Here is a 27251-nt window from a genome sequence, read left to right as displayed (position 1 = left end):
AGGGCCCAGCCGTTGCTAGGGTGCCGTAAGGAGTGGCGAAAAAAGGTCCCATCCTTTGCAAGCCCTATTGGGAAAGCACCTGGCCGGGCGGGGGATGGGGGCTGTGGTTCAAGCGTTCTCATCCTGGGAAGCCAGCTCTGCCCACTGCAGGGCAGGGGCACCCTTCAGCCTGGAGGAAGGAAGGGGGCCCTGGCACGCACTGCGGACGGACAGGACAACAGGCCACCAGAGGGGCAGGGTGATGGGACGGAAACTACCTGAACTGGAAGGCATCACTCTTGCGTGCTGGGACCCTGTTGTCCCTCCCCAGGATTAGATCAGGCTTCTGAGCCTCAGGGCCTCTGACCCTCTGGGCCATTAGGACAGCGGTGCCCCCTTAAGAGTCCCAGGGAAGGGCCCCTGGGATCCCCCAGGCTTCCCCCAGCAGCATGGGGGTGAGACAGGCCTGGCCCCATCTCTAACAGCTCCGCTCAGCCTCAGACACCCTGGGGCTTCACACAATCTGGAAGCCTGCTCTCCGCTGGCAGATCTGCTCCCTGTCCCGTGCCCGCCGCGCACACCCCAGCACCTGGTGGCCAGGGACTGGAAACAGGCACACTCAAGGGCGGAGCAGTATGGCTAAATCCGTTTATTTATTCCCAAATAAAAAGCAAACAGGAGTCGAATCACCTGGGCTAAACCCCGTCCCCGCCTCCTTATGGTCTTCCTTTGTCCTGTTACGCTATTAATAAATAAGTTTCCCCATTTCCCGGATACTGTTAACCTCTGCCCCGTTCGTCAGCTCCAACCTCTATGATACAGGGGGTGCTGCGTCCCCAGAATATACAAAATATTACACAAGTACAGTATAATACACTGAGGAGGGAGCCCACCCCGCCACCAGCTTAGGGCTTTGCCTGGCCTCAGAGAGGCCCGGGAGAGTACTGCCCGGTCGTCAAGCTGGACAGGGGGGCACTTGTGCCCCAAAGTGCCTCTGAATAGAGGATGCATGAGCCCCTCTGAATGACGGACTGCTTGGTGGGGGTGAGGAGGTCACCAGGGAACCCCTGCTCCCCAAGAGATGGAGCCTCTGGCTCTGTGTTTTTCTGGAACCACGAAGCGTCCAGATATAGAGACACAGCTCTGGCCTAGGTGACAAGGGGGTCTGCACCTATTTGTTTCTCCCCATTAGGGGGCTTTTTTTTTTATTCTTTTCTTTTTTTTTTTTCAATTTTTTTTTTTTTTTTTTAAGGGGGCTTTTCATACTCCTAAATAAACTCTTTAGCTTATTGAGCCTCTGGCTCTGTGTTTTTCTGGAACCACGAAGCGTCCAGATATAGAGATACAGCTCTGGCCTAGGTGGCAAGGGGGTCTGCACCTATTTGTTTCTCTCCATTAGGGTTTTTTTTTTTTTTTAATTCTTTTTTTCATTTATTTTTCTTTTTTTCTTTTTTTTAATTTTTTTTCTTTTTTTAATTTTTTTTCTTTTTTATTTAATTTTTTTTAAGGGGGCTTTTCATACTCCTAAATAAACTATTTAACTTATTGAGCCTCTGGTTCTTTGTTTTTCTGGAACCACGAAGCGTCCAGATATAGAGACACAGCTCTGGCCTAGGTGGCAAGGGGGTCTGCACCTATTTGTTTCTCTCCATTAGGGTTTTTTTTTTTTTAATTCTTTTTTCCTTTTTTTAAATTTTTTTTCTTTTTTTTTAATTCTTTTTTTCTTTTTTTTAATTTTTTTTCTTTTTTATTTAATTTTTTTTAAGGGGGCTTTTCATACTCCTAAATAAACTATTTAACTTATTGAGCCTCTGGCTCTGTTTTTCTGGAACCACGAAGCGTCCAGATATAAAAATACAGCTCTGGCAAGGGAGTCTGCACCTATTTGTTTCTCCCCATTAGGGGGCTTTCTTTTTTTTTATTCTTTTCTTTTTTTTTTTTATTATTTTTTTTTTTTTAAAGGGGGCTTTTCATACTCCTAAATAAACTAACTTACTGAGCCTCTGGCTCTTTGTTTTTCTGGAACCACGAAGCGTCCAGATATAGAGACACAGCTCTGGCCTAGGTGGCAAGGGGGTCTGCACCTATTTGTTTCTCTCCATTACGGTTGTTTTTTTTTTTAATTCTTTTTTTCTTTTTTTTCTTTTTTTTCTTTTTTTATTTTTTTTAAATTCTTTTTTTCTTTTTTTAATTTTTTTTTAATTTTTTTTAATTCTTTTTTTCTTTTTTTTAATTTTTTTTCTTTTTTATTTAATTTTTTTTAAGGGGGCTTTTCATACTCCTAAATAAACTCTTTAGCTTATTGAGCCTCTGGCTCTGTGTTTTTCTGGAACCACGAAGCGTCCAGATATAGAGATACAGCTCTGGCCTAGGTGACAAGGGGGTCTGCACCTATTTGTTTCTCCCCATTAGGGGGCTAATCATACCCCTTTTTCTAGGGGTTCTATCTTGCTAGTGTAGGGAAAAAAAGGTACCTGGGAAGGAAGGATAGGGTGGCGGGGACATGGGAAGGAAGGACAGGGTGGCGGGGACAGGGTGAGGGCAGAGCCCCCAGCCCCATTGCTTCAAATGTTGCTTGTTGGTGACGGGCTTAGATCACCATGATCTTCACCTCGTCGTTGTCATCAGCCCGGTAGAAGAAAGGGATGCAGGGGTTGTCGCCCAAGCCTGGGCGTTCCTGGGTGTTCTGCATCTCCCGCAGCAGCTGTATGATCTGCTGTGCAGTGGGGTTCTCGGAGGCACTGCGGCCCGGCAGGGCCTCCCCCTGGGGAGGTGCCGCGCTCTCCTTGTTGGCCAGGTTCACCTCTTGAATATCTTTCGGGGCGGGGTGGGGAGGGGGGAGAGAGGCAGGGCTCTGAGTGCCGTGCCAGCTCTCCCCACCCCCGCCCCCCAAACCACCCGCCCCTGAGGGTTCTACTCACCGGCCTGGCCATCGGCATCGCCAAGCTCTCGGGATGGGGGTGCCGCAGCAGGCTCCCCAGCAGGGTTCTGGGCAGCGGCCAGGTACTTGCCCTGCCATTTGTTGCGCTCGCCAACGAGGCGAAGCACCAGGTCCTGCAGCTCCAGCAGCTTCACCTGGAGGGAGAGGGGCTGAGCACCCTCGCGAGCCCCACCTCCGCCCCGCCCTACTCCTGGGGCTGCTCAGGGTCCCCCACCTTCATTTCCTCCTTGTCCTGAGCCAGCCGGCTAATGTACTCCTCCTTCTCCCGGTGCCGCTCCTTGAGCACGGCCCTCTGACTCTGGTAGAGGGCAATGTACTCTCCTGCGGGCAGAGGGGCGCATGCTCAGGCTGGGGCGGGGGGCGGGGGGGGGGGGAGGCAGAGCTCCTCCGTGCCGGACACGACCCTGACTCCTCCCTGACACGACCCTGGCACCGGCCCTGCCGCTCACCAATAGTGTCGGTCTCTCCAGAAAGCTGGATGCAGCGATGTTCCAGCTCATCGACCCGCTCCTTCAGATCCGCCTTCTCCTGGATGAGGGCCGTGAAGCGGCCCTGCAGGCAGAGGAGTCAGGGGTCAGGGTCTGGCAGCGGCCTGGGGGGAGCCCCCCACCCTGCCAGGCTGAGCTGGAGCCCGAGGAGAGGCGCTCACCTGCAACTTGTCCATTGCCTCCTGGAGGGCCTGGTGGGTCTCCACAGGCACACTGTCGCCCCTGCTCCCGGGGGCCTTGTCACCTGCCTCCTGCTCTTGGCCGGGGGCCACCAGGTGAGCCAGGTGCTGGCAACGCAGCCTCTGCTGCTTCAGCTGCCTGCGCAGCCGGGCCTGCTCTTCCTCGGCGCCGGCTAAGGCCGAGTTAAAAAATGCCACCTGCGGGCAAGACGTGCAGGTGTGCTTTCGTGGGGGGGGGCCTGCTGCTCAGGATGAGCAGAGAGGGCAGGTGGGTGGCGGGAGCTCCTCCTCTGCCGGCCTCTCCCAGCAGGCACAAGCTCGGGCTTCAAGGATGGAGCGACAGCTGACAGCTGGCTCCCAGGGGTGTCGGGGGTCAAGAGAAGTCGAGGGAGGGAGGCGGAGCAGGAGGTAAGGAGGGTGCCCCCGTGTGTGGGGGGACCACAAAGGGAAGCACGAAGCGGGTCAGGGAAGGAAGGAGCAACAATGGGGGCCCGCTCACCATGGCTTCTTGGCTATCCAGGCCCTCCGGCATGCTCAGCTTTGGACAGGCAGCCGCCTCGTCCTTCTCCTCACCATCCAGTCCGTCTCCTGTCGGGGCAGCCAGTGGGAGGTGGTCCTCAGACAACCCAGCAGGGGAGGTGGAGTGGGCCGGGCAGGAAAGCTTGGGGTGGGCTCTGGCCCGCCTCCCTGTGTGACCTTGGGCCAGCCCGTCTCCCCGAAGGAGATGGAATTGCTGTCCTAAAGGTCCCTTCATACACTAAAGTTGCCCTCCTCCCTGGGCTCTGTCCTCCTCCCCTGGGCACTCCCACCTACCTTCCTCAGGCATAGCCATGAGGCTCAGCTGGGCCTGGAGCTGCTGGTTCTGCTGGGTGGCAGCTTCCAGGCGTCCCTGAGGGGCCAGAAAAGAGTGAGGAGGGACACAGAGGTGGCAGGCCCTCCCCTTGGGGACCCAGCCCTCAAGCCCTCGAACGCCCTTCACCTGGGTCTCCTCTAACTCTTGGCGGGCCTTCTCGGCCGCCACCTTGACCTCAATATCCTCGTTCTGCAGCCGGTCCATGAGCTGGGTCTGCACCAGGACCTGCCTCTGCAGCAGCTCCTTGTCCGAAGCCAGTTGCTGGTAGGCAGCCGCGTGCTGCTGGTAGGCCGCCGCATACTGCCGCAGGTGGCTCGCGTAATGGTCCCGCTGCCGCTGCAGGCTCTCGGCCTCCCGGCTCTTCAGCTCCACCTGCAGGAAGACCCCGGAACTGAGAGACTTCCGAGCCCAGGCTGGGGAAGTCAGGTGTGGGGGGTAGGAGAGGGCTTGCTAATCTCCCTTTTAGACTGAGGACACCGAGGCCCCGAGGTGAGAAGCAGAATAGTGACCAGTGGAACTAGGGGCGGCACCCAGGGCCGAATCCGAGAAGCTGCCCTCGACACACAGTCTCTTGCTCTCTGGTTAAAGGGACTGGGGGCTCTAGCCAGGGCGACGACCTTCGGACTCAGGGCTACCCACTTCGTAAAGTCAGAGAACGGGGAGCAACAAGGAGCCCTTGCCACAGGCAGGCTGGGAAGGACCCTGGAGTTCTGTGCCCCCACCTCCCCCACCAGGCTGGAGCTGCCTCGTCCTGGCCAAGCCTCCCACCGCCCTCCAGGTTGGTGTCTGTCCACCAGGGCACAGGGCTTACTGTCTCCTTCAGCTCCCCCAGCTTCTCCTGCAGCTGGCCCAGCCTCTTGGCCAGCTCATTCTTGATATGTTGTTCTGTCTGCATTGCAGTCGTAACCTCCATGTTCTCGTTGGACTGGACAGAGGGGAAGAGTCAGCGGCCACCCAGGGCAGCCGGGGGCCCCCAGAACATGACATCTGCCTCCCGTGGCTCATCTGAGCAGGGCTCTCTGGCTCACAGTGTGCCTTCACGGGGACTGTGTCACATGGGGTCCTTACCCCCCCAACCCCATTTTATGGCTGGGAAACAGAGGCCCAAAGGGGTTCGGTGTCCCGCCCTGCACCAAAGGGCTTGGCCAGGGAGGGGCTACTGCACACCAGCTTGACGAAGCCGTCCTGCAGCTCAGCCAGCTGCTCCTTGAGCTCGCGGTTCTGGGACAGCGCGCGGCTGATGGTGGTGCGGTCGCTCTGCATGGTCTCCAGGATCTTCTTGCGCTCCTCAGCCTGGTCCCCCCAGCACTCGGCGGCGCGCTCCAGCTCCAGCAGCCGCTGCTCCTGCTCCTGGTTCAGGCGACTCAGACCTTCGTTGTCCTTTACCTGGGCCTGTAGCTGCCCCGCCAGGATCTCCAGTTCCTTCTGTAGTTGCTCGGCCTCCATCTGCAGCCGCTGCTCCTCCTCCGAGGGCCCGGCTGGGGGCTCTGGGGCTGGAGGCACCACTGGGGGGAGAGGGGGGGTGCGCGGTAGGGGCCTCTCACTTCTGTGCCTTCCGAAACCCCTCTGCTTGGTTCCCAGCTCCTCCCTGGGCCTCGTCACCCCAAACCTGGGCTTCCTGGCTGACGGTGCCCTCACACTCATGGGACAGGCTGTCTTTCTAGACCCTTTCGGATAGAGTTCTTTAGGTTTTTGTTCTCAAGACAACTCTGGCTGATTGCCAGCGGGCACTGCACCCAGCCTGGCCAACGCCTGGTATAGACCCTCCTTCCCTCGGCCACTCCAAGGCACCCTGACCAGCCCTCTGCCACCAATCCTGCTCCCAGATCGTCCAGCCCCGGCTTACCTAGCTGGTTCTTCAGTTCGGCCACGCTGGCCTCCAGTTCCTGCACCTGACTCGCACTGTGCTCCTTCTCTTCCCGAAGTTTGTGCACCTGCCCAAAGCACAGGGGAGGGGCACGTGGGGGGCGGGAAGGGAGGGCCAGTGCCCTCTCTCCCACCACCGCACCCCTGTAAAAACGACACAGCCATCTTGGGCTGCCCACAGCAAGTGACAGGATTCCCATTTTACTGAAGCCCGGGAAAGACCAAGTAACCTGTCTAAGGTGGGGGGGGCGGTGTTGAAGGTCGCATCTCACCTGTTCGGACATTTGCCGCATCTTGTCCTGCCAGAAAGCACTATCTTCTTTCAGATTCTCCGCATAACGGTCTCTTTCAAATTGCAGTTGCTTCAGTAAATCGCTCAGCTGCAGGGCGAGGCAGAGAAGGTAGCAGGGGCTGTCCCTGAGCCTCACCAGCTCCTGGGCACCTGGGCTCATCCTCCTTCCACCCGCCTTGGTCTGCCAGGCCTCACCTGCTCCACACGGGCCTCCAGGCGTGCCCGCTCTTCTAGGGCCTGCTGTAACTCCTGGCTGCTATCGTGGGGTTTCGATTCACTAGAAAACTGGAGCATGAAAGACGAGGAGGTTAGATGTGGGGAGCCCACGCTGTACCACGCGAACCGCCCCCCCACAGCAAAAGGATCTGAGCTGGGGTAATGTACGAACTGGGATAACGTTAACGACTTGGGATAGACAAAGATCTCTGTGCTTACGTTGTTAGGACTGTACCCAGAGGCTTTCTGAAACTAAATATTCACCGTTCCTCTAGCTCCCAGGACCCCCCGGGACCTGATGTGTATCCTTCCAGATCCTTTCCTGGCTATAGTGAATAAGGCTACAAACCGGTCCAGGGGTGGTCGGGTCACAGAGTCCAGGTGTCCACCAACTTCAGGGCAACCTCAAGGCCTCACTTTCTATCTCTAGCAGGCTGCTTATTAGACTGCGCATCACAGGAACGGGCCACAGAGGTGACATTCCATTAACACTTGCTGAATGGATGGGGAGCCAGATGGATGGATGGGTACAGAGCTCTGTCTGCTGCCCAGGCTAGACCCAACTGGAGACTCCTGTTCCGCTCTGGGGGACTGACCATAAGAGGAGTCCTAACAGATCAGGTCCCAACCAGGAGAAAGCAATCAGAAGGGTAACAGACCACATGAGCCCCAGCGGGTCTGTGTAGCTTGGAAAAGATGAGGGAGCCGCAAGGAATCTGTACACAGGCTCCCCACCCCCCAGTATCAGAAGGTCTGTCTTGGGAAAGAGACGAGATTTTTCCTGTGTTGATCGGGAGGGAAGAGAGCCCCAACGAGGGAAGCGACTTGAAGGCAGAGTATGGCTCAGTGTGAAGAAACCCTGACCGAGGGGAGCCTCTGACCCTGGTGGCCCGCCCTCCACGAGGAGGCAGGAGGACTCACGGGCTAGCCTTGTGCCTGGCACCTATGCAACAATGGTTTGCACCCAGGACACTTTGAGAAACTAAATAAAAAAATCCCTGAGAGGGGCGCCTGGGTGGCTCAGTGGGATAAAGCCTCTGCCTTCAGCTCAGGTCATGAACCCCGGGTCCCGGGATCGAGCCCCGCATTGGGCTCTCTGCTCGGTGGGGAGTCTGCCTCCCCCCTCTCTGTCTCTGCCTGCCTCTCTGCCTACTTGTGATCTCTGTCAACTAAATAAATAAAATCTTTAAAAAAAAAAAAATCCCTGAGATTCTGATTCCACAGATCTGGGCTGGGCCCCGATGTGTAGAGTTTGATCAATGTTTGGAGCAGGATTCTACCGCGGGACCAGAACAAGGATGCCGACCTTGCAGCTCGTGGTTGCAGGAGGCCCGCAACCCCGACGGGTGGGGCTCGGGCTCCCTGCAGCTACAGCCTTACCTGCTGCAGCAGAAGCTCCGACATCTCCAGCTTCTTCTGCAGCTCCTCCATCTTGAGCTGCATGCCCGCCTTCTCGTTCACCAACACCCGAAGCTTCTCTTCCAGTTCCGAGTTTTGCTCCTTCAGGTCCTCAGTGTTTTTGCTGTGGCCACAGGCAGCGAGGAAAGACGTGAGTGCAGAACAGAAAGGAGCCCTCTGGTGATCAACCCGCCACACTTGCCACAGAGCCACGGAACAGGGGCATCGGAAGGGACCCCGGGGCACGAGAGTCCCCAGGGGCAGGCCAGAGAGAAGACCTGAGTGGCCTGAGGCCATGGCCTGCGTCGGTGGCACTGCTGGGCCCAGAGCCCGGCTCTGTACCTGTCCAAAGCCAGCCAACCCCCTCCCCCGGCTCCTGCACCCCTCCCGCTGCCAGCCCCCCGCCATCCTACTTGTTCTTGTATAACTCCAGCTTTAGGGCATCTCGCTCTTTGGTTAGGTCCTTGTTGTGCTGCGAACACAGAAAGGCGAGGTCAGGTGTGGCGGCCAGGGGGAGGGTGCACCAGGCAGACTACCAGCAGCCCTAACCACACCACAGCCACCCTTGACGTTTTGTTCGAAGCCTTTCCAAGCCCACGCTTCCATTTGCCGCGGCCAAGAGCTTGGGAAGGGCGGGACAGATTCACAGCTGGCCAGCGGAGGCCCAGACACTGCCCGTCACAAAGAGCTTCATGACTGACCCTTCCCCAAGGGCACCGGCAGGCACCAGGCTAAGGATCGTGTTCAAGCCTCACGACCACTGCATGGGGCAGGCCTGGCTCTGTCTGTCTTATAGGTGAGCACAGAGTGTCACAGGTGAAGTCGACTGCCTGCGATCCCTGACAGAGTGGGAATTAAACACCCAGTCTGTCTGACTCTTCAACCACATTTCCTCCCTGCGGTGGGGGAGCAGATACAAGGAGTGGAATTAAATCTGCACTGTGATCTGTCTCCTTTTTGAATGTTCTAGTCATAGGCCCAGCACTCAGAAGGCACAGAGGTGACGGGTCCTCCCAGCTACCCTGATCCTCTCCCTGGGTTTTTATAAATCATTTCACACACCTTCTATTACACCTTCCTCCACAAATGGTAACATAAGTAAAAGTGCTGTCCTGAATAAATAAATAAAATCTTTTTTTAAAAAGAGGGGGCGGGGCGCCTGGGTGGCTCAGTGGGTTAACGCCTCTGCCTTCAGCTCAGGTCATGATCCCAGGGTCCTGGGATCGAGCCCCACATCGGGCTCTCTGCTCTGCAGGGAGCCTGCTTCCCTTCCTCTCTCTCTGCCAGCCTCTCTGTCTACTTGTGATCTCTACCTGTCAAATAAATAAATAAAATCTTTAAAAAAATACACTCCATCTTGTGGAAGGGACCTTTGGGCCCCTCCCCTGCCAGGGAAGCAGCACCTCGAGTGGACGGGTCCGACGATGGACTCACCCTCTCCACCTGTTTCTGCTGCGTGGAGACGGCAGACAGGGTGCGCTCCAGTTCTCCGATGCGCTGGCGGGAAGACTGAAGACGACTAGCAAGATCTTCAGATTCTCCTGGAATGACAGAGTTCAAAATGGAACCCAGGAAGAAATCCCACCCAAGGCCCACCAACATGTGAGGCTGGGGGATGGGAGGACGCCTGGACTCCCACCTGCTTTTTGCCTGGCTGCCTGCTGGGTATGCGCCAAGGCTGTCTGTAATTCAGTCTTCTCAGACACCAGAATTCCTATGGTCTGGATATGAACCTTCGGGAGAGAAGGAAGAATGGCGCTGAAGAGGAGGGAAGGAAGCATTTCCTTCGGGGGCGGGAGGAAGACCACGGCTCCACGCACCTGCAGTTGCTCCCTCAGAGAGCCCTGCTCCTTGGCAAGCTTCTGCTCAAACTCTTTCTTTTCCTGCAGGAAGGACACAATATGGCTGACTGGAAGGAGGCAGAGATGAAACCGGAAAGGACGTGCTCCCAGAATGCCACCGATGGCCCAGGACAGCCTCAACAACGTGGCCAGATCCTGGGGGGCTGAGGGGCGCTGGAGAGGGACCAGGGCGTGGGGAAGGGGTAGGGGACGAGGGGGCCTTTTATTCCTCCAGGCTGGAATCAGACCAAGATGAGCATGGGCCTCTACACTTGAACCCTCCCCAAACCCATCTGCCACGTGACCAGTAGACAAAGAAATCACGTTACTTTTTCCAGTTGGTCCAAAGATTCCTGGTTTTGTTGTTTCTGTGGGGAGAGTCGAAGAAAGGTAACTCAGTCTGTCAGCCTTTGCTACCCTCCCCACACCAAGATGGAGGATGGGCAGGGGCTGGGAATGGGTTTTAAGGGGCAAGTTCACAGGGAGATGAACAGACACACTGTCCTCAAGCTCCCAAGGAAAGAGACTTTGGGTCTCAGGTGGCTTTGCTCAAGTGAGAGTCTGGATCCAGATGCCCGTGAAAGGACAGGGACCTGAACGTCTAGAAATGGGAGCTGAGAAGTGAGAGACTACCCTTCCGACAGCCTGTGGTTGGTGGGGGGTGGGGGGCGGTGCATTCATTCAACAAATATTTACTGAGCACACCTCCCCCCCAGGCCAGGTTCTGTTGAATGAGAAGGCCCTGATTTACCGAACTAAAAGGGACCTCGGCCACCTCTAATTCTACCTCCTGGGGACCCTGAAGCCCAGAGAGGAGAGATGACTGGTCTGAGTTGAAAGATGGAGCAAATGAGGGGCTGAGTCAGGGCCAGAGCACACGGGTCAAGCCAGTGCTTCCTCTGGGAAGCAAGAGCCCCCGGGGCAAGTACGGGGAGGGCTCAAGCAGGGGTGTCTGGAGAACAGAGAGGAGGCGAAGAAGGCAGCCACAGAGAGCCATGCTGCATGCTCCGTGCTCCAGGGTCCCTCCAACGGAGACTTAGGCCCCCGGGCACCCCATTCTCCCCTGGAACCAGGGGCCCCGGCCCCCAGTCCCTTTCTTCAGGGCCCCAGGGAGAAACTGGAGCCCCAGAGTGGCAGCGTGGAACCAGGGGACCCCACTGGACTCTTACCAATTCTTCTATCTTGTTACTGAGTTGTTTGTTTGTTAGATTGCTGGAGTCCAGGGCTAGTGATAGCTCTTGGTACCGGCTCTGAGGCGCATGCAGAGGAGGAGGAGGAGGGAGAGGAGGAGGATGGGGGCAGGGAGAGGTAGAGAGAGCAGTCATTAGGGTTGGGGGCTGTCTGGGTCATCTCAGCGGCAGCGGGGCACCCAGCCCCCGCCGTGGGAGGTGGGGTGGGGGGGGCTGGCCTGCAGGGTCACTGGGCCACGGTCCAGACCCACTTACCTCCAGATCCTTCATATTAGCAGATGACAGGCCCTCTCCATTGATGTAGGATGAAGACTAGGAGGCATGAAACGGCGGAAATGCAGGCGTGCTCTGCCCCCCACCCCTTCCCTAACCCTCCGATTCCCCGACCTGCCCATCAGCTGCAAACTGTTCTGTCTAAGCCCTTTGTGCCAACTCCTTCTGGTTCTTATCTCCCCCTCCGTGGTCCCCTCCCAGGGGGCTCTCATTCTGTGCTTCCAGTGGAGGGATCAAAGGATGTAACCAGTTTCCAGGTCCAACCCCTTCAGTTTGGGGAGCTTCAAAGAGGACTCAAAGGGGCCCCTGAGTGGCTCAGTCCATTAAGCAGCTGCATTGGGCTCAGCTCATGATCCCAGGGTCCTGGGATCAAGTCCCGCATCGGGCTCCCTGCTCAGTGGGGAGTCTGCCTCTCCCTCTCCCACTCCCCCTGCTTGTGTTCCCTCTCTCTCTGTACCAAATAATTCAATAAAATCTTTTAAAAAATTAAAAAAAAAAAAAAGAGGACTCAGAGGAGTCATGCCGAGCTGAACACTGCCCAGCAAGCTAGCTGCTCCCGGGCTCTTCCCTCCCTCTTGGGAGCCTCTACCCCGGTTTCTTTCTGTCACGTTCCCCACCATCTACCCTCTCCCTTGGGTTTCAAGTTCTGGGGTACCTCAGACACAAGACCATTGAGCTGCTGAGAGAGTTGTCGCAGGCTCTCAGTAGATGACAGACATCTGGGGAAAAACATGGAAGTCAGGGGTGCAGGAGGTTCAATGGGAAAGAGGGGGTGGCGGGCAGTAGCCTGCCCGACTCCCTCGGCCTAGGGGCTGCTGGCCCCATAGGAGATACTCACTCATTTTCATCCATAAGTAAAGGGCCATTTTCTGCATCATGACTCTGTTCAGGAAGAAACACATGAGGTTGTTACTCAGCTGCTCGAGAAGACCACCCAGGGGCGGGGTGGGGAGGCCACCTGCCAGCTTCCCAAACTTCAAGGAAAGACCTGGTCTCAGCCTCCCCCACCTCAGTCCTCCAGGAGGAACCAAGCTACCTGAAGAAAGGGGAAGAGGACCCAAAGCAGGTCCAGTCCTCTGAGGAGGAGGAGTGGGGGGTGGACACAGAGTGGGGCGGCAGGCGGCGGGGCAAGGCACAAACCTGAACTGACGCCATGCCAGTAACACAAGGGGAACTAGCACAAGGCGAAGGGACACCATTAGGTGCCACGATGTCATCAACAGTTGGTGTGGCAGGAGTGGTGTGGTCTTTGGACACCTGTCACAGAACAGAGCAGGGGGTTAGGGGGCCATGCGGGTAAGAAGGCGCCCGGCTGCCATGGATGCGGGGGTGCGGAGCGAGCAGGACAGGGGTTGCTGGGGTAGGAGGGACGGTCACACATGCTGGGAGCCACTGTGGAGCGCGGCTGTGACTCGCCCGAGCTGAGGGCGGCTCTGTAGCCTTCTGGACGGCCAAAGCTCCAAGCGGGGTCTGCGCGACCTCCTTCCTGAAAGTGGGGGCCTTATTCTCCATGGAGCTCGGCAAGGGACAGTATCAGGTTTTTGACCTGTGGCAGCCACAGCAGGTGGAGGACAGGGGTGCCCAGTCAGGAGAAGGAAGGCACTGCTCTTCAGGAATGCCAGAGTGACCCTCATCCTGGGCCCCTGGCAAGCAGAGGGACGTGGTCAACCACTATCTGCTTCCTTCCTCTCTGCTCTCTTCTCCCTTCCCCTCTCCTACCCCCCGCTACTGGCTCTATCTGCCCAGTTCGGGACTTTTCTAGGAAAGAAGCTACCAAACTCGAAGCCTCACCCTACTCCTGCAGGTAAAAAAGAAAAACATGGCCACTAGGCCCACCCCAACCTCCTAGCTCCGAAACAACTACCCAACTGAGAACCGCATGAGAAGCCAGAGCTAAGAGGTCTACGCTCTGACTCCTGGTACCTGGAGAACAATCTTGGGACTGGGGACAAAGAGCCATGAAGAAACTGCTCCCTCTTCCCCACCTGGACCCACCCAGCCTCTTTCTGGGCTCAGGCGTGACATCTGGCTCTACAGATCTAATGTCTGATGAGGTGCAAAAATGAGCAGAGAGGTGGGGAAGATGGCTGCCAAGCTCGAGTTTGAAGAGGGGAGCACATTAGGGAGCCAAGGGCTGGCCAGCGGGGCCGGCGCCGGGAGGAAGAGAGACCCAGGGCTGGATGTTCTCTGGACATCAGCCCTCACCTCTGAAAAGTCAACTCTACTGCCCTCCTTAGAGCTAGTGATGCAGAGCCGGGGAGCTGAGGATGAATCAAGCAATTTGTGGGTTTACTGTCCGGGCTGTGACCTTTGACCCTGAAACCTCACGTTGCCTTGCCAACCTGTCAACAGAATCTCCCAGGTAACACCAAGGGCTCAGGAGCTGGCCCGGCTTCAGACTCTGGGGGAGGTGGGCACTTCTAATCCTGGGCCCTGGCAAGCTCTGGGTGCCTCCTGGCATCCTGGGGTCCCATGGATCCCTAGCACTAGACCCAAGAATGTTCAGAGAAGGAATAAAAGTGATTTTCTGAGGACTTAAATATATGTAACATGACACTTTTATGATCAACCAAGATATTTCACAATTTTAGGTCTTAGAGCAAAAGTATGGAGTATTTAAAAAAATCACTCTCCACTCCCCCAACGGTCCTGTTCCATTAAAATTTTATTTCTTCATGAGTCCCCATTTCTGGAAATGCTATCAGCTCTGTCCAGGATCCTATAACCACAAGCCTGCGTTGCAGGAACAAAAAACTTAAGTGGGAAATGGCCACGGAGACAGAAAGGATTTAAAAACCACAAAAAGGGTTTTTTCTGGGTCTTCATTTCCAGGACAACAGGGGGGTGCGGGCACAGGTTCTTAGAACTCAGTGCAAATACCAGCTTCAAGAGTCCTCTAGGCCAGGGCTCCCTTCCCTGTGCCCCTCAGCAGCTCCTCTGAGCCCACAAGGTGAGTCAAAGCACCTGGACAGACCCGATCCCCCGGGTGTCAGCGGTCCCAGTGAGTGAAAGGCTCTCACACCAGCACCCAGGGCTCTGTCCCCACCCTCTGCCCATGCCCATCTCTTGCAGGACCTGGCCGAATTTCAGCCCTACTGCCCTGGCCTGGGCGGTGCCCCAGGACAAAGTGCGAACATCATGTCCAGAGAACCCACCAAGGCTCCCTCTCTAGGCAACGCTCTGTGAGCTCATAATACTGGTTGTTACCTGGATCCCTCTCTCCCTCTGCCCAGAACTCCCACTTCCCCTCCCTCTCCGTCTGGATAAATGCTACCCACCTGTAATCTTCAAACCGGTCTTGAGTCCATTTACAACAAACCTCACCCTTAGCTGTGGGCACTTGAAACATTGCCACATTCTACCTTTGCTTCTTGCGGTAGGGTCGGCCTCCGTCAGTCCACATTCGACCTAGTTTACCTCTTTTCTGGAGCGCCTAGCCAACCGCCTCCCCTAGCAAGGGTCCACTGAACACACAGCCAAGTGTCCAGCTGATTTTTAAAAGAGAACAAGGGCAGGATATCCTGTCGCTTATGACCTCGAACCTTGTAACCGTAATGTACGCTCCCCCTTTCCCCCTTTGTCTTAAACCCTACAGTTACTCTCAACCCAAAATGGATTCATCCAGTTCAAAGAGAGTACAAACTGCTACACAGTCTGTTGGGTCTTTTGGGGACAGGTGCCCAAAGGGCAAGCCCGAAGGTTTGCTTTTATTTAATCTCTCCGAGTCTGACATGCCGCTGGGTATTCATACCCAAGGCTCGAAAAGCCCAGATCCCACGCACCTGCTCAGGAAGCTTTCCCAAATTACCTCTAAATGTCAAGGTGTGTCTCACCTTCTTCAAGATGATAAAAGATGAGGGGCAAGGGAAACAACCCAACCAACCAAGCAGGGGGAAAAAGCAGACGTGAACAGGCTGAGGGTTAATGAAAGCAACACAAAATAAGCCAGAGGCATAGCCTCCCCCAAACCAGAGAAGCCTTGGGGCATGCACAGCCAGGAGAAAGCAAGCCAGACAGGAAGCTTGGCACTGCCTCACCTGCCACTTGTCCAATGGGGGGAGTGCTACCCCATTGGAGCGGTTAAGGTCGGACACCAGCACCTTCAGGATGTCCTGAATCTACAGGAGGCGAGAAGGGAGAAACAAGGGCAAGGGGAGAGAGAAAAGTGGCTTAGAGAGAGGTGAGAGAGTCAGGGAAGGAAGAAGGGAAGAGAGAAGGGAACAAATCCATGGCCTGGGCCGCTTTCCCAAACGGCCACCGGCTGCCTTGCTGGAGACAGAAATCAAGGTACACAAAGGGAAGAGTCCCCTGAACTAGACAGAGAATGCAGTCACTGGCCCGATGTAGCAGTTTTCTTAATACACTCATGAGACCCGCTCCTCAGGCCCAGGATGCTGGGGACGAATCTGACAGGAATGCCCATTCGAAAAATCAGACTTCTGAGGAAGGGTTCGCTTGAACAAAGGGGGTTCCAGCTAGAAGTCTGAAAGGTATGGATCTGCTCCAACAATATCATCTTACAGATGAGGCCACTGGACCCAGGGGAGGAAGTGATTTTCCTGAGGTCACCCAGCAAGCTGGTGGCAAAGACGGACTCCAAAGTCAATGTCACCTAACCCAAGTGCTTGGGCCCCTCCTCGCTCCATCCTGGGCCTCTTTCGGTGCTTCCTAAAGGGACAGTGTGACGGCATATGGCTGCTCTCACCGCACGGCTTCCCGTTTGAGGCCGGGGATGAGGAAAGTCACCAGATCAGTGCATCAAATACCACTACCCTTTAGCAAATCTTTACCCTGCACCAGGCCCTCTAGCAGGCCTGGGTGGCTCAGTGAGTTAAATGGGCGGCTCTTGATTTCTTTCTCCTCGAGTTACGATCTCAGGGTCCCAGGATGGAGCTCCACGTCAGGCTCTGCGCTCAGCCGGAAGTCCACTTGAGGATTTTATCCCTCTCCCTCTCTTTTTGTCCCCCCACCCCCACCCCGCTCTCTCTCTCTCAAACAAATAAATCTTTAAAAAAAAAAAAAATCAACCATCTCATTCCAGTGCCGCAAGTGTACGTAAGATAACATTACCCCAATCTTAGTGATGTGGAAATATACCCCTAGCAGGGACATTATCTCTGGCAAAGGGAGAGTTAGGACTCAAACCTGTACCTGACACTTCTTCCACAAACTTAACCACCACCCGCTACTCCCCTTGCAGCACCCCGGGTCCCAGGAGTCTGGCGAGCCAATACTCACCTCAGGGGAGTGACAACTATCAGAAGCTGTTGTTTCTGAGCAACTCCCATTTTTGATCTTCCGTTTTTTCTTTACTCCTGCAGGAGTACCTGGGCTGTTCCTCTGCTGGTACTCCCTCAACTGCAGAAAAGAAAAGCAGTGAGAACTCTAAGCTCCTATATTCACACCCAACTCCCAATATAGGAGGATATCGTAAACTTTGTAGTTTACGATATCCTCCTATATTCGCCATCTGATTTAATGCCCTCGACAGCCCTACAAGGTATTTTAATTCTCAGTGACCGCAGAAATGGAATGATAACATGGCATTATAAAGGGGGGGAGCAATAATGGAATTTAAACCTAGTCTTCTGACTCTGAGTTCTGGGGGTATGCCAGATTTAAAATTCAGATTTAAAATGTGAAAGTCTTTCTGGACAGTATAAACCTAGGAGGAAACCATACCAAAGAAAACACATTCTCCCCCATTGACACAAGGTGTTAACAACGTTCCCTGATCACTTAAGTCAGTGTGTAAGGATGGGGTACAGTCTTAGAGTAAGGGCTCCTGAAGCCTCTCCCACCTAGGTCCCATAGTCCCCAGTCCCCTTGAAGCTGGATATTTGTGCCGCGACCCGAGAAACCGGAAAGGGTATGAAAACACTGGGGGCCTGGGTAGTAAGATCAAACACCGGGCTCGTGGCGCTAATGACAGTTCCGAGGGGGATTGTGACGTAACTACATTCCACTCCTCCCTACCGACGCCCGAGTCGCCGCTCCGCGGTGGGGGAGGGGAAAGCAAGGCCGGGACCGAGGTCCTCCGAGACCCGGACCGGCCAGGGGAGTCCGGTCCTCTGGTTCTGGGTGGCAGAAGGCGAGGGCCAAGCCCAGAGCGAGGATCCCGGGGGTCACCGGCCCAAAGTCACCCAGGGGCGACGGGCGAGGGCGGGGGCTGGGCTGCCGGGGGGCGGGACTGGCTGAGAAGACTTTGGGTGGGGGAGCGCCAAGGGGCGCCGAGGGGCTCGCCCTGTGTGCCTCAGGGGCAGCACAGACTCTGGCCACGGCCCGGCCGTCGGAGAGGCCTTTGGCTGGGTCAGGGAGCCGCGACCCGGCACATTTTACCTTTTTCTTGGCAGCTGCCAATTTGCTCTGTCGGGTTTCTTCCGACATCCCGGTACGGGGGGAGGGAAGGGGGGGCCACATCACCAAATCCCGTCAACCACTGCGGAACAGCTTCCGCTGGTCAAAGCTCCGGTGTGCGACTGAGCCAGAAAAGGCGGGACCCGGAGCTTCTAGGCAACAGCTGGGTGGGCGTGGCCCCAATACTTGAATCCTATTGGCCGGAGAGAAAGATGAAAGGAAAGGGGGCGTGGTCAGACCGCCGCGGGCCCCAAGGGAGAGGTGGAGTCACAATGAAAGCTGCGCGCGCAGTCGCTGTCCCCGCCCACCTCGAGGGAGGGGCGGGGCTTGAGCTGGCAGGGTGCGCGCGCACATCTCCCTATCTGACCGTTCCCGGCCTCCGTCATAAGATTCCAAATACCTGGCTGGCCTGAGGGGCTGCTCTCCCGCCCTCGCCCTGGACCCTCCTGCACTACATACTCCTCCGAGACGGGGGCCTCGGACCCCAGGGCTCCGGAGGTGGGCAGGGAGCGGAGGGCAGGGCGAAAGGGCATCCCTTCATAGTCCCCTTCCGGACTCCCCATGGCCCTGCCCCAGACTCTCTCGTCCCAGAGATCACTTCCGGAAACCCCCATCTGGCCCTCCACACCCTCCCCCTCTCAGAGTCTCCCCTTCCTTGAGGATCCCTACCCTGATACCGGACCGTAACTAACCCCTTTCCCAACTCCTAACCTCCCACACCACCCACACACCCCTTTCCACCCAGAGCCGACTCTAGGCTCAATCAACATTTTTCCCTCGGATTCCTCTCCAGGACTCAGCCAGGACTTTCCAAAAGTTGCCGCGGGACCTTCCGATCCCCTGTGAGTATGCCTATGCACCCCTCCCTTCTCACCCTCCACCGTGGAAGTCAGTGCTGCTCCCAGCCCCGCCTCTATCCCCAACAGTAGCTGATCCACCCCAGCCCTCTTCAAACCTCCCCCAGCAGACCTTGTTCTGCTGAGAAACTCCAGGTCATTTCTCAGTCCTTCCCCTTCTCTTCCTCTCTGCCCACCAAGCGTCAAAGCAGCAGCCCTGTCCTGGCGTTTGCTAGTGATACCACAGGCTCTCCCAACGGGCTCTGCCTCTCCTCCTTGCTGACAGCACCACAAGTGGTTGGTTTTGAAAACACCAACATCCCCTCCCTCACCTGTTCCGCCCCACACAGAAACCACTCTCATTCCCTCAGAGGCACGTGCTCTCTCCCGCCTTTGTTGTTTGGTTATACGGTCCCTTTCTGGAATAATCTCCTTCCAGCTCTTGAGCAAGGTGATGCCTGCTTATCCTTTAGAGTTGAGGTCCCCCAGAGAAGCCTCACCCCCACTTCTGACTCAGCCCAGTTGCTGAGACACTCCCTTCGCACACTGCACTTCCCCTTAAAAGCTCTTTTCAGGCTTGTCATTAGTTGATTAATTATTTGTCATTCACCCATTCATCTGACACGTTTTTTGGTTTTGTTTTTTAAAGATTTTATTTATATATTTGTCAGAGAGAGCACAAGCAGGCAGTGGGAGAGGGGGAAGCAGGCTCCCTGCCGAGCAGGGAGCCCAAAGTGGGGCTCGATCCCAGGACCCTGGGATCATGACCTGAGACAAAGGCAGATACTTAACCAACTGAGCCACCCAGGTGTCCCTGACACGTTTTATTGAGTGTCTACTATGTGCCAGGCCCTATTGGGGACACAGTGAACAAAACACTGTCCCTACACTCCAGGGGCATAAGGCTGACAGTGAACCAGAATATTATTAATGAAATGTATATGTCAAGTGGTGAGGGTTGTTATAAAATATCAGGACAAAAGAATAGTGAGCCATTGAGGAGTGACCATTTTAGGCAGGGTGGTCCGCAAAGGCCTTCCTGATGAAATGTCAGTAGAGCTTTAAATGGAGATATCTGGAGGAAAAACATAATTATTTAGGGGCAGAGAGGGCCAAGACGAACTGCAGCCCCGGGGAAGGGGATTGTTACCCAATGGAATTATAAGCCCGGTGACATCACAGACTTGAGCATCTGAGGTCTGATTCGGGGCCAGCATGGGCCCTTTAATTAGGACTAGATGTGGCTAGGACTGAAAGAAAAACCCCAAATAATGGTGGCCTAAACCCAGGCCTCTGTCTTGTTCCACTGCACCTTCAACATGGTTCTACCTCGTGGCCCAAAACACTGTTCGGCTCTTTGATTACATCCACATCCCAGCCAGCAGGGAGGAGGAAGACAGGCCAGAGAAAGGCGTCCCCTCTCGCTGGAAGGACAATTCCCAGACGTTGCATACATAATTTCTTTTTTTTTTTTTTTTTTTTTTTTAAATTTTTTTTTAAAGATTTTATTTATTTATTTGAGAGAGAGAGAGAAACCATGAGAGGGGAGAGGTCAGAGGGAGAAGCAGACTCCCCGCCGAGCAGGGAGCCTGATGTGGGGGACTCGATCCTGGCACTCCAGGATCATGACCTGAGCCGAAGGCAGTTGCTTAACCAACTGAGCCACCCAGGTGCCCCCGCATACATAATTTCTGATTAACCTGCACTTGCCAGAGCTTGGAGGGCTGGCTACATCTAATTCCAAGGGCAGCAGGGCAATGTAATCTTATTAGGGGGTGAGGGGTGTTGGTCACCAAGCCGAAGGTGGGGCGGTGGTTGTTGAAAACAACGTGTAGATTCTGAATTGTGGATAATGGGTCACTCTGGCTAATGACTTTGTGTGCCACTCAGCGGCCATCTCCCAAGTCTGGCCAGGCTGATGGGGCTGGCGAGGAGTCTCTGCACCTTGACATTCAGAAAATGAAGGAAAAGAGGGACCTGCTGGACAAGGAGATCGTCCAGTTAATATCTGAGTAAGTCTCTTTGGGTTCCTCAGCATGCTTAAGATAACTTTTAACCCCGGGCCCGGTAACTGAAACCCCTCCACACTAGCTTAGTGTAAAACCAGGACTGTGTCCTGTGGAGGGATTCAGTGTATCTCAGCAGCCTCTCTCAGGTAGGGTGTGGTCAGACCCAGGAGGAGGAGGGACAAGGGAGTGGAAAGCTGTCCAGAGCAGAGGTTATCGCTGTCTCCGTCCATCTCTGTCTCTGCTTCTGGCCTTTCTCTGCTTCTGTCTGCACACCACCTCCATTCTCTCTCTGCAGGTGGGCTCTCCAGGGCTTGGGGGAAGCTGGCTCTTCCCCAACTCCTGGACTTTCTCACGCCCCTCGCTCCAGCCATGTGGCACAGACTGAGCAGCCTTGGAATGTGCATTTCACGCAGGAGGGGATCTGACTAGCCACCCATGTGCCCATCTGTGAATCCCCCTGCGGTGGCCAGGGTCACATAGCACCAGTGTGGCTGGGAACTGCTCCCTCAGGGCACAGGGAGATTTGCCTCCTGAGGGCAGGGTCTGTCTTGTCCATAGTAGGTCCTTAGTGAACATTTGTGGTTTTTTGTTTTTTTAAGATTTTATTTATTTACATGACAGACAGAGATCACAAGTAGGCCGAGAGAGAGGGGGAAAGCAGGCTTCCTGCTGAGCAGAGCCCCCGATGCAGGGCTCGATCCCAGGACCCCGAGATCATGACCTGAGCCGAAGGCAGAGGCTTAACCTACTGAGCCACCCAGGCGCCCCTTGTGTGTGTGTTTTTTTAAGATCTTATTTATTTGCCAGAGAGAGAGAGTACAAGCAGGGGGAGTGGCAGAGGGAGAAGCAGACTCTCCACTGAACACGGAGCCTGATGCAGGGCTGGATTCCAGGACCATGAGATCAGGATCTGGGCCAAAGGCAAACATTTAACCAACTGAGCCACCCAGGCATCCTGTGAATGGTAATTAAATAGATGCCTTGTGGGACAGCTGATGGCTCAGTCAGTTAAGCATCTGCCTTCAGCTCAGGTCTTGATCTCAGGGTCCTGGGATCCAGTCCTGTGCCAGCTCCTTGCTCAGTGGGGAGCCTGCTTCTCCCTCTGCATGCTGCTCCCCCTGCTCCTGTGCTCGCTTGCTCTCTGACCAATACATAAATAAAATCTTTAAATAGATGCCTTGTTACTCTCTGAACCTTGGATCCTCCTTAGCTTTCTTTTTTTTTTAATTTAATAAAGACTTATTTATTTATCTGTCAGAGAGATCAAGAGAACACAAACGGAGACAGTGGCAGGCAGAGGGAGAGGTAGGCTCCTCACTGAGCAGGGAGCCTGACGCAGGACTGGATCCTAGGACCCTGGGATCGTGACCCAAGCTGAAGGCAGATGCTTAACCAACCGAGCCACCCACGTGTCCCTCTCCTCAGCTTTCTTTTTTCTTTTCTTTTTTTTTTTTTTTTAAGATTTTATTTATTTATTGGACACAGAGAGAGATCACAAGTAGGCAGAGAGGCAGGCAGAGGGGGAAGCAGGCTCCCCGCGGAGCAGAGAGCCCGATGCGGGGCTGGATATCAGGACCCTGAGATCATGACCTGAGCCGAAGGTAGAGGCTTAACCCACTGAGCCACCCGAGAGCCCCTCTCCTCAGCTTTCTTAAAGATCGTCTCTCTCTCTCTCTCTCCACCCCTCACCCCAGAGGCTACAGTGTGGATGAACTGGAGGACCACATCTCCCAGCTCCACGAGTACAATGACATCAAAGATGTAGGCCAGCTGCTGCTAGGCAAACTAGGTGAGCAACAGGACCCCAGAGCGGCACCAGGGCTCGGAGGGAAGGAGTCTGCATGCCCCCGGGTGTCTGGATTTTGCTCCTGGGCCCTCTAACTTACCAGCCTTCCTATCCTCCTCAGCTGGCCCCCTCCCCAAATGCCCCATGCAGCTGTATAGCTCTTGCAGGAGTCCCTGGGGTTTCTTCCCTGAAGTGTAGAGCCCGCTTCAGTGCCCCAGGCAGGTCTGAACATGAACCTGCCTACCTGCTAGATTGAGGGCTGTGGGTCCCAGTCTTCTGGGGCCTACTCAACCTTAAGCGGCTGACTTGCTCCAGAGGCAGAAGATTACAGAAGGGGGACTCTGTGACTTCGAGGAGTATTTTGTTCTTCCTTGAGCACAGTCTGACTCTCCAGAGAGCTCGGCCACGGCACAGACTGTGTGCCTGGGTTGGTTAGGACAGTCCACTTTGGAAGCAAGCGAAGGCATGGATGGCCTCACTCCGGTCTCCTGGCTGGGGTCGGTGGGCACTCCAGCGTTCAGCAGCCAGTGACTGTGCGGGACAGGGTGCGGGGCTGGAACGTCTGCCTGGTCACTGCGGGAGTTTAGCACTTCCTGTAGAATTGCCCATCGGCATCCAGGAGTCTGTGGTGGGGAGGGCTTCTCTGTTCCGGTGGGGGACTGGGTCCCAAGGAAGGAAAGGGGACAACAGGAGGAGGGAAATACAGATGGAGAAAGGAGGGTGATCAGGCCCCAAGGAGAGAGGGAGGTGAGGGGACTGTAGCCTGGTGGTTAAGCGCATCAGCTTTTGGGAGATGGAACCCAGCTTGAGACCCGTCTTTCCCGGCCTGGGACCTGGAGAGGACAGAGCAGCCTCTCCTCTGAGGTGACGTTTACTGAGTACCTGCTCTGCGCTGCTCTGCAGGGTGTGGGGCACCCTAGCAAACCAGACACTTAAAAGACCCCGTTCTCATGTGACTTATGTTTTGGTATTGGGGGAGGGGTGGGGAGCGGTCAGTAAGTAAAGGAACACAAACAAAGGAATTATAAAATGTGTTAATTGTTACGAGGGAAACAAAGGCCAGAGATGGAGAAGAATATGGAGGTTTGAACAGGGTGGCAGGTAGGGAGGAGCTAAGGCGGTCAGGGAAGCCCTCTCAGGAGCCCCCTTCCCCTGGGAGGAAGAAAGGGTCTTTGAGGGACCAGGAGGAATGGCACCACCAAATGGCCAGGGCATGACCCATGGGCCAGGCTAAGGAGTGAGGGTTTTCAGCAGTCCCCAGGTGCGATGTAAATATAAATTTGCCTTTTTAGCAGGTGGCTGTAGCTGCTCTGTGGGGAGTCCTGGGGTGTGCTTCGTTTGACTCCTCTGTGAAGTGGGGTAAGGGTTCAGTAAGTCTAGTTGGAGGTGAACACGCAGGGCCCACAGTGGTAGGGTCTGGAAGGAGTAGCAAGAGGATATGTCAGCCACCTAGGGGAGCAGGGGGGAGGTCCAGGAGTGGGTCCTGGGTAGGTCAGACCTTTGGCCATTCTCCTTTCCACTCCTCCCAAGCAACATGCGTTCTTTCTTCTTTCTTTCCTTTCAGCCGTGATCCGAGGTGTCACCACCAAAGAACTGTATCCAGAATTTGGCCTGGATGTGAATGACTGAGCCAAGGCTCACAGCCCTTTGTCCACAGCCCAGTGAGACAGGCAGATTTGAACATGAGAGGCCGTGAGAGCCCAGCACCCACAGGCTTCCCAGCAAGGAAGTGTCAAAAGCCGTTTCTAGAGAACTCAGTCTGAGTCAGGGGGGAGCCCAGACAAGAGCTAGACAGCAAAGAGCTGTTCCCTGCTCCCAAGTTTCCTGAAATGTCCCCAAGATACATCTATGTGTGTGTGTCTCCCATTTGTAAATAAACATACAAGCAATCTGCGTGCGAATCTATACAGTGAGTCCCTCTCCCCTGGTAGCCCCCTCATCTTCCTCAGGAGAAAGAGAGCCTGCCTTGGATTGTACCAAGCACGGTGCTGAGCACCTTAACGTTCGTTATCTCTAATGCCTTAGTCCATCACATGAGAAATGAATATCGCTACCCCCCCCATACAGATGAGGAAATTGAGGCTCAGAGAAGCAAAGTGACTTACCCAAGGTCACACAGCCAGTAAGTGGCAGAGCAGAGATTCAAGCATAAGTCTCATTCTGAAGCTTACGGTATGCAATACAGCTTTTCTGGGTTGGGGGCCAGGCAGGGAGGAGCTGAGCGTGAGGCAGTGACGAACCTTCCCTTGTGCGTCCCATCTTCACAAGGAAGGTTCCAGTCCCGACTACAGTCCTCTACCACGGTGGGGCAAGCTGTTGCTTCTCCCTTGTGTCTTGCTTGTCCTGATCCACCAGCACCGGCAGAAGGAAGACGAGTGTTGCAAGTTCCCGGTGCAATCCAGAATGTCAGGATTTCACACTGGACCCGCCAAGAGTTCTGACTGTTCCAGCTGCTCAGCCGGCTGTCCCTGCTGGACGACATCTTGAGATCGTCAGTGTGATAGCAGAGCTTGAGGGCAGGCCGCCATGAGGTGAAGGAAGCACAGTTTCTAAAAACCGGCCGTGTGAGTCAGGCCTGGGTGTGGGTTCCAGCTCTGCCAGCCGAGGAGCCGAGTGATCACAGCCACTGACTTGGCCTCTATGAGCAGAAATCACAGTAGTACCATATGCGGCGAGCCGTTAGCATGAGCTGCCTCAGCAAACAACCCCACATCTCCGCGGCTGAGCACAAGAAAGTCTACTGACCATCCAGTCTGATGAAGGTCTGGGACCCACCCCACCCCCGCTGCATTTTAGGGCTTCACCGCCGGAATCCACAGCAGGGAGCGGAGACAAGGAGAAGACACGTCAAGTCTGAATCGACCCGTCCCCCTATCAGCAGCCATCACTCCTCTCTCAGACAGTTGTCCAGAACTAGCCACGGGGCCCAGACCCACCAAGGGAGACCGGGACTGGGAAAGGAAGGTGAGCACTTGGATATGGGGCAGGGACTGGCTGCCCTCTGAGCCCCATGTTCCTAGTTGCCGGTGCCCCGTCCTCGCTCCTCAGTGGCTGGCCTGACCCGTGCCTGTGCCCCGGCCCCCTCCAGGTGGCAGACACGTTCACACATTCATTTCAGATGCATGCCCTCCTTGATGACCATGAGAGCCAGAGCGCTTTCCCATTTGGGGTCATTTCTTGCCATTTCCTGCACCGTCACGTCATTGTGTCCACAGGTTTTCACAACCACCTGACACCAGACAGCTCCCATCATCCTCCTCACTTTGTAAAAGAGGAAACTGAGGCTCAGTGAGTGGAAGCAACTTGTCAAAGTCACACAGTGGCCAAGCAGGAACAAGAGCCCCGGTCTGAGGGCGCCTGGGTGGCTCAGTGGGTTAAGCCATTGCCTTCCGCTCAGGTGATCTCAGGCTCCTGGGATCGAGCCCCGCATTGGGCTCTTTGCTCAGCAGGGAGCCTGCTTCTCTCTCTCTGGCTGCCTCTCTGCCTACTTGTGATCTTTCTCTGTCAAATAAATAAAATAAAAAAAAAAAACAAAAACCTGGAGTTCCAGATGCCCTCCTCTGGGAATCTTCTCCAGGCCAGTCACGTGACTCCCATTTAAAAGAAAAAAAAAAGAGCCCCGGTCTGTCTGGCTCCAGACGCCGGCCTTCTGACCCGGGCCCCACACTGTGAGGCCTTCACGGGCTCTCTTCCCAGCCTGGGTGCCCTCTGAGGACAAGACTGTCAGATGCATCTCGAGTGACAACTGCCGTGCCTGCCGTAAGTGACAACTTACGTACGTCCGTAAGTACTTGCCTACCGAATGTCACCCTGATCCCAACCTCTAAGTCCTGAGGGAGAGCTGGTGATCTAACTGGAGATGGGGTCAGGCTTTCGGAGTCTCTCACATGTCTGAAATCCTACACAGCTGTCCCCTCACTTTTCCCTTGCAGCTTCTTGGGCCACATCACCTTCCGGTGTAGGAGGAGCAAGAGAGGTCAGCAGCCAGGCTCAGGGGGGAGGAGGGAAGTCTCAGGAGGAGAGGCCCCCACCTGCAGGTTCCCCCCCCACCTCGCCCCATTTTCTGCACTCAGACAGCTGGCTTGTCATATCTCTGTCCACACTGTGTCTCTCTGTAACAGGAGCTGGGAGCCACAGCCTCCGGGTCTCTGCCTGCCATGCAGTGTTCACCTGCCAGCAGAAGTCAGGGGTCTAAGAAATGACAATGTAGTTCGATCAAAGGCTGTTGTGGGTCCCAGGAACACATGTGAAGAGCACCTAACCAGTTTGGAACACTGGGGAAATGTCACAGGGTAGAGACACCCATGCATGTACTGGGAGTCAGTCAGACAAGAACATGGATGAGGATTCCAGGAGGAGAAATGACATTGACAGAGGTCCTGAGGCAGAGATCTTGGTGGACCCAGGACGGGTACTGGGCACTCAGTCTGCTTGGACAGCGATTAGAGACAATTTGCTGACTATTTACTTGGACTCTTGGTGCAGATGGGACCCTACCCCAGATACAGTGTAACCCCAGCTCTGCATTTGGGGCTGATCTGTTTTTGCAGGGAGATGGGTATAGTTTTTATTTTCTGTAACTCACATTTCATGATCTAACTCCTACGGTTTGAAAAAAATCCAATGAAGACATTAGCTCCAATGAAGACATTAAAAGAAGACACATAGGGGGTACCTGGTGAGCTCATTCAGAAAAGGGTGCAACTCTTGATCTCGGGGTTCATGTGTTTGAGCCCCATGTGGAGCA

At 55.1% G+C, this 27251-nt stretch overlaps 2 protein-coding genes across 8 annotated transcripts; one reads left to right on the top strand and one right to left on the bottom strand.

Moving 5' to 3' along the window:
- Positions 1–613: 613 nt before the first annotated feature.
- GOLGA2 (golgin A2) lies at positions 614–18968 on the bottom strand. 7 transcript variants are annotated; one of them, XR_006820757.1, is made up of 29 exons: positions 18843–18967; positions 17856–18066; positions 16755–16874; positions 15554–15634; positions 12657–12773; positions 12355–12398; positions 12172–12235; positions 11499–11555; positions 11223–11303; positions 10383–10421; positions 10033–10095; positions 9852–9945; positions 9647–9753; positions 8626–8684; positions 8195–8336; positions 6794–6883; positions 6579–6686; positions 6287–6374; positions 5608–5945; positions 5252–5365; positions 4567–4812; positions 4401–4476; positions 4087–4175; positions 3570–3785; positions 3370–3472; positions 3135–3241; positions 2901–3054; positions 2371–2793; positions 614–1613 (listed from the first exon to the last, which is right to left on the bottom strand). XR_006820757.1 is itself a non-coding variant. In XM_046022470.1 (28 exons), the coding sequence occupies exons 2-28, from the start codon at positions 17934–17936 to the stop codon at positions 2570–2572; spliced, it is 3102 nt and encodes a 1033-aa protein (XP_045878426.1). In that variant the 5' UTR covers positions 17937–18066; positions 18843–18967; the 3' UTR covers positions 1410–2569. The 7 variants fall into 7 exon arrangements, 4 of the variants coding, with proteins under 4 accessions (XP_045878426.1, XP_045878428.1, XP_045878427.1 ...); XR_006820755.1 differs by having other exon boundaries at positions 1410–1613; positions 1861–2793; XR_006820756.1 differs by having other exon boundaries at positions 1410–2063.
- Positions 18086–24409, top strand: SWI5 (SWI5 homologous recombination repair protein). Its single transcript, XM_046021799.1, has 6 exons — positions 18086–18134; positions 18263–18371; positions 18667–18715; positions 20600–20721; positions 22413–22507; positions 24069–24409. The coding sequence occupies exons 1-6, from the start codon at positions 18086–18088 to the stop codon at positions 24131–24133; spliced, it is 489 nt and encodes a 162-aa protein (XP_045877755.1). The 3' UTR covers positions 24134–24409.
- The last annotated feature ends 2842 nt before the right edge of the window (positions 24410–27251 follow it).

The sequence above is a fragment of the Meles meles genome, chromosome 11 (genome assembly GCF_922984935.1).
Source record: "Meles meles chromosome 11, mMelMel3.1 paternal haplotype, whole genome shotgun sequence".
NCBI lineage: Eukaryota > Metazoa > Chordata > Mammalia > Carnivora > Mustelidae > Meles > Meles meles.
This window is presented reverse-complemented; position numbering and strand designations above follow the sequence as displayed.

What these genes read in the sequence shown, in the direction of transcription:
- GOLGA2 (XM_046022470.1), bottom strand. Translation starts at nt 17,936, where the DNA reads ATGTGGCCCCCCCTTCCCTCCCCCCGTACCGGGATGTCGGAAGAAACC. An exon ending in CTGGAGTTATACAAGAACAA is followed by an intron (nt 8,337 to 8,625) that starts GTAGGATGGCGG and finishes CTGTGGCCACAG; the next exon opens with CAAAAACACTGAGGACCTGA. An exon ending in AGGACAAGGAGGAAATGAAG is followed by an intron (nt 3,055 to 3,134) that starts GTGGGGGACCCT and finishes CTCTCCCTCCAG; the next exon opens with GTGAAGCTGCTGGAGCTGCA.
- SWI5 (XM_046021799.1), top strand. Translation starts at nt 18,086, where the DNA reads ATGAAAGGAAAGGGGGCGTGGTCAGACCGCCGCGGGCCCCAAGGGAGA. An exon ending in CGGACCCCAGGGCTCCGGAG is followed by an intron (nt 18,372 to 18,666) that starts GTGGGCAGGGAG and finishes ATTCCTCTCCAG; the next exon opens with GACTCAGCCAGGACTTTCCA. An exon ending in GCGGGACCTTCCGATCCCCT is followed by an intron (nt 18,716 to 20,599) that starts GTGAGTATGCCT and finishes TGTGCCACTCAG; the next exon opens with CGGCCATCTCCCAAGTCTGG.